Here is a 13,106-nt window from a genome sequence, read left to right as displayed (position 1 = left end):
TTTACAGTTACTCCTGTAATAACAATTATTTATAGGCTGATAGTTCACAAATCTATACCTACAGCCAAGACTTCTTTCCTAACATTAGATACTGTCTACTAAACATCTCCTTTTTAATCTCCCTTAAGTGACTAAACTCAGGCTAAAACTTGATTCAGTTTGCTCACATTTATTCCTTCTAAGTCACTATTCAGTGAAATGGTACCAACAATCATCAGGGGCTAGAAAGCCTGGAAAGAATCAACTCTTCCCTCTCCTTCCCTTTCTTTTTTAAACTAAAAAAATTAATCACATCCACTTGAGCTGGAGTTACACACTGTTGTGAGCTGCCTGATGTGGCTGTTGGGACTTGAACTCAAGTCCTTTGGAAAAGCTGTAGGTGTTCTTAACATCTCAGCTACGTCTCTGCTCCCCTCTTTTATCTTCAAAAAAAAAAAAAGGAGTTGGAGAGAGCTTTAAGATATTTTTCGATGGGTCATCAAATCCTACCAATTCAAATCTCCAAATTTACAAGGACTCTGCCTCTATGACAATCTCTATTTCAGGGTATTCTAGTATGCTTTCTCTTGCGATGATAAATACGATAGCCAAAAGCAATTTGGAGAGGAAAAGGCTTATTTTAGTTTGCATGTTATAGTCTAACATTGAGGCAAACAAAGGCAAGATCTCAAGGTAGGAAATGCAAGCAGAAACCAAAAGCAGAACACTTCTTCCTGGCTTCCTCTCTGTGGCTTGTTCAGCCATCTTTCTTATACAGTCTAGGCTTACCTGCTTAGAGATAGCACTACTCACAGTTCACTGGGTCCTCCTTACCAATTAACAACTTAAAAAAAATGCCTCATAGACATTGACCACAGGCCAATCTGACCTAGTCACGTTCTCAACCAAGGCTGTTCTTCCTAGCTGATTGCGAGTTGTATCAAGTTGAAATTTGAAACTAATTATGACATACATCACAGTCATTTCTAGCTTAGATTATTACATCAAATACTTTACATAATTCTGTCTCCTGTTTGGACCTTGGAGAACACATTTTCAGTTGTGCAATCAGACAGATGTGATCAGAACCCCCCTTTAACTGTATTTCAACTTTATTGCTTTATTTACATTGTAACTTTAAAAAAAATCTACTTGGCTCATAACTAAGAATTATTCATTTGTGTGCTATTTGTATTTTTAAAATACTTATTCTCTCATACAATGCATCTCTACAGTATTTGCCCCCTCAGTCCCTCTCCTGTAGTGAGAATTTGGTTTGTTAAAAAACCCAGCTGTATTATGTGAATATGATTTTGTTTCAATCCCAGATGTGGGATATGGGGCTGCTTTAGATTGTCCACAGCAGCTGACTATAATGTGTCTGTGCCAGCGGCAGATAGTTTAATTCTGGGAACTTTTCCCCATTTTTCTATTTTATGTGCATTGGTGTTTAGCTAGTATATATGCCTGCGTGAGGGTGTCAGATCTTGGAGTTACAGACAGTTGTGAGCTACCTCGTGGGTGCTGGGAATTAAACCCTGGTCCTCTGGAAGAGCAGTCAGTGGTCTTAAGTGCCGAGCCATCTCTCAAGCCCCCTATTTCTGGGAACTCTTGAGAGGGTATAAATGGGAGAGTCCTAAGAGGGCTTGCAGCAGCTGCTGCTAGTCCCTGTTGTTCTTAAATCCTGTTACTGCATTTGCTATTGCTGGATTGCTGGATTGCTGGATTACTGGATTGCTGGATATTCTGACAAAGAAGACTAGACTACCCCTTGGAACTCACTGACCTTAATCAGTAGGAAGCGGTCTAAAGAGTTCTACATCCCCTTTGTCCTCTAACCTTCTTTTTCATCTACCTAGAGTTGTGGGGTTTGAAGGGATTGCGGTGTAGAAGGGTAGTAGATATGAAAACTCAACTAAAAAATATTCTTACACTTTCCCTGCTACCTCCTCTCTCCCCAATATTCATTCCTTCTCAGTTTCCCTTCAGAAAAGGGCAGGTGTCCCAAAGATATCAAGCAATCATGGCATAACAAGATACTGTAAGACTAGGTACAAACCCTCATATCAAGGATGGATGAGGCAATCCAGTAAGATATCTCCCTTTCTAAAAAAAAAATTACATTTATTTATTATGTATATAGTGTGCAGCCTGGCAAGCCAGAAGAGGGCACCAGATGTCATTATAGATGAGCCACCATGTGGTTGCTGAGAATTGAACTCAGGACCTTTGGAAGAACAGCCAGTGCTCTTTACCTCTGAGTCATCTCTCCAGCCCCTCTTCCTTCTTAAAACTATCCATGCCTTTAAAATAAAGTCTATATCCACTCCAAGGTCTTTATGTTTTATGGTGCTGTTTCTCAAAGTTTTATGTTCTGTTAAACTGTAAAAACATCTATTGCTTGAACATCTAAGGGATGTGATCTCAGAGCAATGAACCAAGCAAAGATTTAAACATCAAGGAATATAAACCTCACTGGCTGAAGGCTGGGAAAGTCACACAAACAAGTAAAAACAATTTCCAGATTCCAACCAATGTTTAAAGAAATAAAAAAATACTAATGAGTTATGTGCAATGTCAGGGCACTGGAGTGACATTTCACTCATTTGTTCGTTTGGCCATTCATTTTAAAGTGCTGGGAAATAAACCTAGTCCCATTTGAACACTGGGCAAGAGCTCCTCCACTAAGCCATGTCTGCAGTCCAAAGCAGCTGGCTAATTATGAGCATAGTTCAACATCTACACTCAGCCAAAACCTCTTGGAGTTTTCTGTTTCTACTTTACATACTTTGATGGATGTGATTAAAATCTGAGGCCTTTCTCCAAAATAACAGCTAGTAGCTACGTTTAAATAAAAGAAATCTCAAGAGCCAATACAGAAAAGAAGATATGTTAAGACAACTGAGAAAAAGCAAAACTTAATGGGAAGAGGTAAACAATTGCCCAATGACCATTTTGAACAGCAATGCGTAAGGACAAGAGAAAGTAAAAGGAGAAAAACGTGGACATCACTTACCCGCAGCTCTTCTTTTGTATTGAAACTATTCAGAAGTTGTTGATAATGTCTATCTGTCATTTGTCGCAACAGGGAAAGGAGACAGGCAACAAATTCTCCCTAAGGAATATAAAAAGTCTATATTTTAAAGGAAGGACATAAGAAAACATCAATAACTTAGTGTGCACTGTTCTCAAAGAAAACACTTTGCAAAATTGCTATGATCCCAAATTAACCCTGTGATGTCTTCTTAAACGTTGCTAATTTCACATTTCTTTTCTGAATTTACACGATCTCCTTCAACTCATCAGAACACTGGTCTTTTGACTCATGGGGCAAAAGACGCCATACAATGCATAATGTTGGCTTCAAATCCCTCTTTAGAAAATGGTTTTAGTTAATAGCCATTCTTTGTATTTGAGCTCTATGTACCTGTCTCCTGTGAAGTCCAATGCTTAAAAAATGAAAAAGCTAAGTGCATACATTATCCTTAGACTTTGAGAGTACTATAAATTGCTATAACTTGTATTTTCTAATACACTTTTAACTTGAAACTATTTTTAATGCAACCATTCTTGTTCAACCAGGAACTTATCTTCTTCTAAACAGAAAAGATATAAAACAATGCAATCACAACAGGAGAAGCAACTGCTGGCTTACTGGATGCACACAGAAGCTCGCTTTAATTGGGAGATTGGCCTGAGTGTACATGGGAAAGACTATAGTATCACATTAACACTGGGGATTTAAAGATCTGAGGAGTAGATTTTGCAGCTCAGGCAGTTGGGCTAGTTCGGGCCAATGTCTTTCTGTCAGTTTCCATAAGAACCCTTGGAAGTTAATGGTTATATCAGAGAATTCTGAGAGTCGTGTTGGTTCTTTATATATCAACAGTCATTTGTGACACAAAGATATGCCAAACAGTTGCCCCTGGATATTAAGGTAAACAGTCAAGAATCTGTCATATGGGTTATGGTACAGTTTGCATTGGAATTGGCCCCTCCCCTTTAGGCTTCTGTACAGAGTACATGCGCCAGGGTTGGCCTTCTTGGGAAAATTTTGGGAACAGGTTCTGGCTGGTAGAAACAGGTTGCTAGGGGGCAAGCCTTTGTAGGCTCTGGCCTGGACCCTAGTTCTGCATGATGTAGACAGCCCCCGATGCAAGCTTCCACTGCTATGCAGTCTGAGGCGCCTTGTCACCCCTTGCCCATTATGACAGGCTACATCATTCTGAATCCTGAACTCAAACAAGTCTTTCCTCCTAAAAACTGTGTGTTAGGTATTCTGTGACAATGGTACAAAATCACTAATGCTGACTATCAGAATCATCTCCCAATTCAACTCCTACCCTGTCAAGGAGCAAAAGAATTCCAGATACTTCATGCATGAGATGGAAAACATAAAGAAAAGGTTACTGTTATTTTAGTGAAAATACGGTTTTGCTATCACAAGCTTCAGAGAACTTCAGGTGACATTACAGCCATTTTCACCTAGGCCAGGGGAGAGCACTTTCCCTGGTAGCCTATCACAGTGACTTTGGTGATCAGTGCAAAAACCAAACCAAACAACAATAATGAAAACAGTTGCATGATAGGTGCAAACATCCTGTCTCTGGCTAGATAAGCAGACTGTTTAGCTCATCTTAAGCGCCAGCCAGAAAACAACTTCCTGCTCTGTCTGCGCTGGTGTTACAACATTAGGCCAAATAAAAGGCTTAGCTTGTCTACTCTCACCTACTTTTAGTTGAGTGTGTGTATTAACACGAGGAAAGAAATAGCAGGCAGGAGAATGTTAGTGCAGCAGAGATGGTAGAACGCTAACAGAGGACTAGCAAGTACTGTGAGCTGCAGAAACAGCAAAGCAGCTGGCTGCTTAGGAGCTAAAGAGGAGGCAGAGCCGAGGGGCAGCTGGCATACTAAGCTGCAAATGCTGAAGAATGGCCTGCTACAATGCTGTAAATAGAGGTAGAGCCTCAAGCCATGCAGCTTCCTCACAGTTGGCAGCGGTGGCTGTGGCGGTGGTGGCCACAGCAGCAGCAGCAGCAGCAGCAGCAGCAGCAGCAATGGTCCTATCAGCAAAGGGCTGGCCATAGCTTCCTCTTCAGAAGCCATTTCTGTGATAGTGGCTATAGCAGTAAGGCAGCCTTAGAAGTCACAAACGCAGCCAAGGGAGGCCCAAGAGTACAAACTGCTGTACTAAGCAAGGACAATGTGTGTATTAGACCTAGACCCCCTGTTCAGATCTAGCCAATGGATAGACAATTCTATATGATTGTGTGGAGAGCAGAGACTGACTTTGACATGAACTCTGGTGTCCCCGAAATGATTACTTCCCTTTGGTGAGGAGGCCTGGAGCACACACAGAGGAAGGAGAAGCAGGCTATCTGGTTGAGACCTGATAGGTTGTGGTTATATGATAGGGGAGGAAGTCCCCTTCTGTCAGAGGTCTAGGGGAGGGGAATAGGGTGGAAGAGGGAGGGAGGGTGGAAACAGGAAGATATAAGGGAGGGGATAACAATTGGGATGTAATCTGAATAAATTATAATAAAAAATTGATCAAAAAAAGGAGTTGAGAGAAGGTAGGAAAGAGTGGCAAGCTGAGGCTGACAGAGAACAGAAGGCTACTATGAGCCAATGAAGAACAACTGTAAGCTATGGTTACTGAAAAAGCTCCAGAAAGTTGTCAAGTCTTTACAGCAGAGGGTCTCAGGCACTCCAAGGCCAGAAGCTATAACACTGGATACAGACAAGGGTTGAGGAATCCAGACTTCCTAGGCATACATATGAGGCTAAGAGTCCTGCTGCCTGGGACTTGCATAAGAATTCTAATAGTTGAGCGTGCTCCACCAACCCCTGTGGCTACTGCTCCCAACTGTTCGCTGCTGCCACTCTCCCATCAAATGCTGAGGATAAAATGCTGCCAAAGACCAGCATTTGAAGAGCTTCTTCTTAGATGACCATGGTTTCTGTTTAAATGGAGTACAATGATCTCAGTCAGCTGAATAATAAAAGGGGACGAGAAGGTACACTAAATGACTTTTGAATGATGGACATGGTCATTGTCTTATTCACTGAAATGGTTCCTAAATAAACAGAATAAACTTTATTATTTTTAAAAAATATATAAAGTTTATTCTATTTCAAAATTATTGTAGTGTACATCAATAAAACACTTTTTAAAAGGCATTGCCAACACTATGATTTATGGAAAGACAACATGTACGTCACTATACAGTGTATTGTCAAGTTCATTCTTCATTAGGGTCTTGTTGGGTAGACACAGTCAAACATGATAATCTGGTTTCACAGCTAGCAAATGGCAAGGCTTGGATGTGAATGCTGATGGTGCTGCCTTGAGAAGACTACTCAGTGGCTTTCTTTCCTATTTTCAGATTGATTTTATTTAGGAAACACAAGTGAACTGAAGGGGCAGGGTTCAATGGTTTGTATGTAAATACAGAAGAACCTACCTAATGCTAAGACTGCTCAGTGCATTATGTCTTGGCCTAAAAGGCAGATGAGTTGGTAGAGGTTGAATCAATTTTTCTTCTTGGTTTTTTATATTGTATGCAAACTATTTGGACTCATTTGCCACATTATTAATATACTTAAATACTTACTGTAATACATTATATAAACACTAAAAGCCTTTTAAATTTGAAAAATTATATATCCCAGATAATAATTTTAGAAACAAGAAAAAAAATTAGTGAATAGACCTTTAATAGTTTGTTATGATCTATTTACAAGATGAACTCTTTGAATTCAAACTGGTACCCAGGTTGTGCCTGAGCTAGACTCACTGCAAATAACTTATCATTATGGCAAATAATTTCTGGCACATTCATGATATACTGTCAATCTCAACACTTACAATTCACTGACATTTGCTCACAGAATCTATTTTGGAATTTCAAGTCCTTGTTCAGAAAATAAAATGCCTGATTTTTTTACTTCTATCATTTTTTATTATAATGTGATTTTTTAAACTTTTAAGATCATTTAATAATGTTTATATGAAATCTCATAATTTGTTTTAAAAGAATAGTAAAAAATCACTGGCGAATATTCACTTACTTGACAAATTGCCTTTAAAATTCAATAGTCTTCAGTGGCTTGTGTCCATTTAATATACAGAGTACAATGCATATTTCTCTCAATAACTGCCAAGAGTATTTTATATCTACACCAAAAATCTTCAGTAAACTTCTGCTAAACATGTGCCTGTTATTTTTCTTTAGGTGTTTCCTAGACAATGCTACTTTTAACTTTCTCTAACTACAAACCAATGACAGTACCTGAAGATTTCAGATAGGCATGCTGGAGCATCTGAGACAGGGCCAGTGGTGAGACAAGTCACCCACTACACATGCAACCTAATACAGTCTCATGCAAGGAAACATTTATGCATTGTAGAGAACTCTGGTAGACAGTTAATTGAGGGTGTGAGACAAATGGCCATTTATGTTGCTTTATGAAATCTGTTATGTACAATTAATTGGGTGTTTTAAAGGAACCAATTACAATGGTATACTTAGCCAGAAAAAAAAATTTATGGTTTAAAAATAGCTTGTAGAAGAACAAAAAGTACATTTGAGAAAAAATGGTAAAAAAAAAAAAAAATTACTAACCAAGCTGTAGGGGCACACCCCTTTAATCCCAGCACTCAGGAGGCAGAGGCAGGTGGCTATCTGAGTTCAAGGCCAGCCCAGTCTACAGAGTGAGTAGCAGGACAGCCAACACTACACAGAGAAACCCTGTCTCAGAAAGCCAACCAACCGACCAAGAAACACATACCAAACCAAACCAAATAACTACTGTTATCTGGAATTATAATACAGTGGAAGCAGTTCTAATGCTGGGGTTGCTGGGAGGCAGGACACTGGGTGCTGTCACAGAAGCCTGGAAAATGCCAGTGTGACATGTTTGCAGAAACTGATTTTCTTTACAGATGCACATGCCTGCAAGAACTGCAAGTTGTGCACTGTACACATGCCATGTAGAAACTCCCTGATCATAGAGCCTATTCTTCATGGAAAGTGTGGAGGGGCTACCTAGATCTTCAGTACCAGAGAGAACCTCCTTTGTGAGTGATCAAGGCATCTCTTACAATAGAATTAAGGTATAGATACACGACTTCTTTATATACTCTTACAAATGTAACCAAATCTACAAATTAGCTTTATGATAAGAATAATTAATTTTTGTTCTAAAAACAAAATCCAAAGGCTTAGAAAATTAATCCCTTTATGAATTTCCTACCATCAATAAAATAGAAAAGAAAAGAAAGAATGAAACAAAGTCTGCCTTAGTATTCAAAAACTATGTCTTAGGGAATAAAACCAAAGTTTCCAAGTAACTTGGATGTATTTCATAGAAAATTTCATCTCAAAAACTTAAAGAGTTTTGTTTTTTATTCAGCAAAGTTAACACCCACTAATTTGGAGGCAGTCCCTTAGTCTGATTATCTATCTATCTATCTATCTATCTATCTATCTATCTATCTATCTATAGTATAACTATCTATCATCTATCATCGGTCATCTATCTATCATACATGCTATGGTATGCATGTTGAAGCCAGAGGACAATTTGTAGGAAATGGTTTTCTCCTTTTACAATGTAGGTTTTACAGATCATACTCAGGTCCTCAGAGATCATGGATGGGGCTGAACATTTTAGGTCCACCCAGAGTAACACAAAGATCTCCATCCTTGGGTGCCAAGGACGCCAGAGGAAGCTGCCCTTCCATTCTATCTTCACATAAGTTATCATCTGCCTTCTTTCTCCATAGCTGAGTGGTATCACTTAAAGCCAGCTAAAAGAGAAGGCTTAATGCCCAGAACCATATAATACAAAAACATTTATATTTCAAGTGATAATCATTCAAGAATCAAGATTTCAAATTAAATGAAGCCAGACTAGTGACAAGTATCAAGAGCAGAAAGGCACTGAAATGATGTGACACATAAAAACCGAGATCAAATGGTTCATGCATCTAAATGTTACAATTGTAGTATTCTGAGGAAAAAATAGGTAGTATTCTTTATGAGTAGATAAAAGTGTTGTTATACATAAAATCAAATCATGATTCACCAAAGGAAAATTAATACTCCGGACTTCATTAAGATGAGAGATCTATGCTTTTGCAAATACTGTTAGGGGATGGAGAACAAGCTACAGTGGGAGAAAATACAAAAACAATGCTCACACGTGGCAGTGAGAGAATCATTTAGCTAGAAGATGGAACAGAACATGAAGAGACACTTCTTTTAGGAAGTGATATGGATGGCCAAAATGTAAGTGAAAATACATGCAGTCATCAGGAAAATGGAAGTTAAACCATGGGAGCAATTGGAATGCTCCCAAACCTGACACACACATAGACACAAAGGAAAAAGTGTCATGACACGCTGACGAGGGTGTTGAGAAATGAGATCATTTGTACTAGGTACTGCGGTAATGTAAATGACATTACCATTGGGATCTAAAGCCTGGCAATTTCTTAGCAAACTAAACAAGTAGCTACCCTATGCTTCAGCAGCCAAATCCCTGGGAATTTCTAGGATAAAAAACTGGAGAATCGTGCCCACAGACAATCTAAATAAATGTACATGTTTATACTAGCTTTCTGTATACTATACAAACTCTGTAAATTACCCCATAGATCTTCATAGGTGAACAGTTAAACACATTGAAGTATATCTGTACCACGGAATAATACTCAGTAATGAAAAGGGAAAGAGTATATGCACAGGCAACCTGGAAGAGTCTTCATAGAACTGTGCTCACTTTTTTAAAAGAGCCAATTGAAGAGTCACGTACTCTAAGATTCCATACATGTTAACACTCATAAATGACGGAGCTCCACAAGGAGAGGAGAGTGGTGGTGGGAGAGATGAAGGAAAGTAGGTTTAGCTGTTACAGCAGAACACAGGGCATTCCTGGGGTGATGGAAACATTGGGCATCTTCATCAGATCAATATCTATGTCCTGTTCTAGAATTCTGCCAGCAGCTACTGTCTATGGAACTAGGTAAAAGATACATGAAATGTTTTTTATATTGATTCTTACATTATTACGAACTAAAAAGTTTAAAAAGTGAAAAAATAATAATGAAAACAAAACAAAACCCTGCCAGTCACTCAAGCCTTCAAGCCTATAACAAACTCCAGTGGCTTTAGGCAACACACCGTGAGCTCACATCACACATCAGGTAACAGCAAGTACATGAAGCACACCTGGAGGGTGGGGGTGTGCCATTCCACACACCAGGCTGCATTCGAGCATGGGAAGCTGTAATATACCCTTCTTTACTTTTAAATAAGACCGTTCAGCTATTACATACATTAGGGTTTAAATTTTTATCATTTTATGCATATTAATGTTTTGCCTGAATATGTGCCCTTGTACTCATGTGTGCCTGGTGTCCATGGAGGACAAAAGAAGGCATTGGATCCTCTGTGTTCTGAGTTCCAAGAGGCTGCGAGCTGCCAAGTAGGTTCTGAGAATAGAACTTGGGTCCTCTGGAGAAACAGCCAGTGCTCTTAACCATGGGGACATCTTTCTAGTCCTGAGATCTTTCTAATTTCCTTCCTTCCTTCCTTCCTTCCTTCCTTCCTTCCTTCCTTCTTCTTTCTTCATCTATATCTATATCTCACTTAAAATCTTAGTTTATTAGGATATTTAACTTTACTTGTAGTGGTGACTTGGATGAAAAATGTCTCCAATAGGCTCATGTACTTGAATACTCGGTCCCCAGCTGTTGGTCTATTAGGAGAGAGGGAGGCTATGAAGCTTTTAGAAAGTGGAGCCTGGGTGGAAGAGGTGTGTAACACTGAGGTGGCTTTGCGAGTTCATAGTCTCACCTCACTTTGAGTTTCTTTTCTTTCACAGGAAACAGAAAGAAGGCATAGTATTTACAGAAAGGACCTGTAATGTTAAAAAGAATGCCCTGGCTGGGCAGTGGGTGGCAATCTCAGAACTCAGGAGACAAGAGTCAGGTGGACCTCTGAGTTCAAGGCCAGCCTGGTTTACAGAGTGAGTTCAGGATAGCCAGGGCTACACAGAGAAACCCTGTCAATCCTGTCTTGAAAAACCACATAAAAAAAAAAAAAAAAAAAAGGAAGGAAGGAAAGAAGGAAAGATAATGCCCTGACACCCTTATGAGACAAAGATCCTCCAAAAGTATGATTGACTTTGTTTTGTGTTGACCTTCTACCGCTGGTCATGGAGCCTCCCCTTAAGAGTGCTTTGTTTCCCCATTGAGACTCTCTTAAAGAAAACTCAATTTTTTGGAGATGGCCTCTGGGTTAGGAATGGGGGCTGTGTCCACTTGTTCTTTTAGCCCCAGGATTCCCTCTGGTGCAGACCCATGCAGGTCCTGTATAGCTGCCTCAGTCTCTGTGAGTTCAGGTGTGCATCAGCTCTGTTGTGTCTAGAAAGCCTTGGTTCCTTGGTGTCCTCCACCACCTCTGGCTCTTATATTCTTTCTGCTTCCTCTTCTAGAACGTTCCCTAAGGATCCCAGACTTCTTAATTTTTAAATGAAAAGCGAAAACTATTTGCATCTAGACCTTAACCTTCTCAAGAACCACAGCACGATTTGTGAAGCTTAAACAATGCTTGAGTAAATAATTTGCAGATGAACATTTGAGCATATACCACCACAGCTACAGATGAAAGCTATTGCTTGGAAGAATACTGTTTAACACGTAAACATTTTTAAAAGTCAGCCTCATGTGAGGTTTTCAATAAAAAATCCACATATAAATATATGGATAGCTCGATGGTAAATCACTTGCCTCCCATACATGAAGCCCTGGGTTTGATCCTCAGCACGGCCATGAATAAACACTGAATGTGTTTACTCATGCATCTGTGTAAAATAGCTGCATGTTATTTCTTCATACTTTGCCTAAATCAAGTTATGTCTTAGTGTCCTAAGACAGTGGAGCTTGAAAGTCCCTTAGAATTTACCAAGGTAAACCTTCTTATTTAAAACTACCAAACTGAAGACTTAAAAAGTTATGGTCCTGACAAGTCAGGGTGAAAAATGCAGAGCTTTCACATAGGGCCTCTGATTCTAGTTGCTTTCCCCATATTCTTTAGATAATTTGGGAAATTAAATTTATCAAGTTGACTAGGGATTTAAAAAGCATAAATTAGTTTAAATTGAGAAAAGTAAGAACATCAAAAGTTATCTTTCTGAAATTCAGACTTGCTTATGACAGCATCTTTACCTACAGGCTTCCTGTCTTAGATTTGTAGAGTGAAGGTAACCTCCTATGTATTGGCAAAGTTCACAGTTCATCCCAGGGACCAGATTTCCCAATGTCAAACTACAAGCTATCGCCAAAGGGAGCTGAGCTTTAAGAAGCACCATGAACATGTGCCACATGCTTAGGATCTTACAGTGACATCCTGGAACTGCAGCCGCATGGCAGAGCTGGATGCTTGAGGCCGACTGGTGATCTCCAATATGGTCCTGAGCAGGATGTCCAGCAAGCTGGCCACTATCACGTCTATTTCCTCCAACACAGACTTTTCCTTGGGAGAAAAGACAAAAAACAAGTGTGCTCAGGAGATTGGCTCTGCATGCACCAAATCTCTTTTTAAAGACAGCAGGAGTCTATCCTCAAATCTAGAATCAGAGATGCAGGGAACTCAAGACAAGAAGAGATGTAGACCTCAACTGAGAATGGCCTTGAGGAAAAACAGTGCTTCAGAGAGCCAGTGGCTCGCCCCAAAGAACACCATTTGACTTCGCAATGGAGCCGAGATATAAACAAAAAAGGTACAGCAACGTTGTAAAAAAACAAACCAAACCAACCAACCAAACAAACAAAAAAACAGTCTTAAAGAACCCATGGCCTTGGGCCAATCAGCAAGGCTCTCTGGGCTGTAGTCTTCTCTTACAGTACGAGTTCCTTAGGCCCTAATTGCTTACATTGAGTCTTCTCAGCACGACAGTCACACAGATCATTTCCCAAGGCTGGCTTATGTGCAAATGACTATTCCCACAGAAGTGGGTTTTTAAAAAGCTTATATGTACACACAAGGGCCTGGAGAGCAGTTGAGATGAGTATCCTCCATCACAGAGGGCCCTGGTTAGTAATCATGGGAGAGATTTGC

At 39.7% G+C, this 13,106-nt stretch overlaps 1 protein-coding gene across 4 annotated transcripts in view; it reads right to left on the bottom strand.

Moving 5' to 3' along the window:
* Dock4 (dedicator of cytokinesis 4) overlaps positions 1-13,106 on the bottom strand; it is a 415,077-nt gene that overhangs the window by 95,040 nt on the left and 306,931 nt on the right. For all 4 annotated transcript variants that reach the window (XM_051145099.1, XM_051145092.1, XM_051145105.1 and 1 more), the window contains exons 25-26: positions 12,387-12,521; positions 2,996-3,094 (exon numbers count right to left, since the gene is read on the bottom strand). In XM_051145099.1, the coding sequence (XP_051001056.1) occupies positions 2,996-3,094; positions 12,387-12,521 (234 nt within the window). The remainder of the gene's footprint in view (positions 1-2,995; positions 3,095-12,386; positions 12,522-13,106) is intronic.

This window comes from Acomys russatus, chromosome 1, assembly GCF_903995435.1.
Source record: "Acomys russatus chromosome 1, mAcoRus1.1, whole genome shotgun sequence".
Lineage (NCBI taxonomy): Eukaryota > Metazoa > Chordata > Mammalia > Rodentia > Muridae > Acomys > Acomys russatus.
This window is presented reverse-complemented; position numbering and strand designations above follow the sequence as displayed.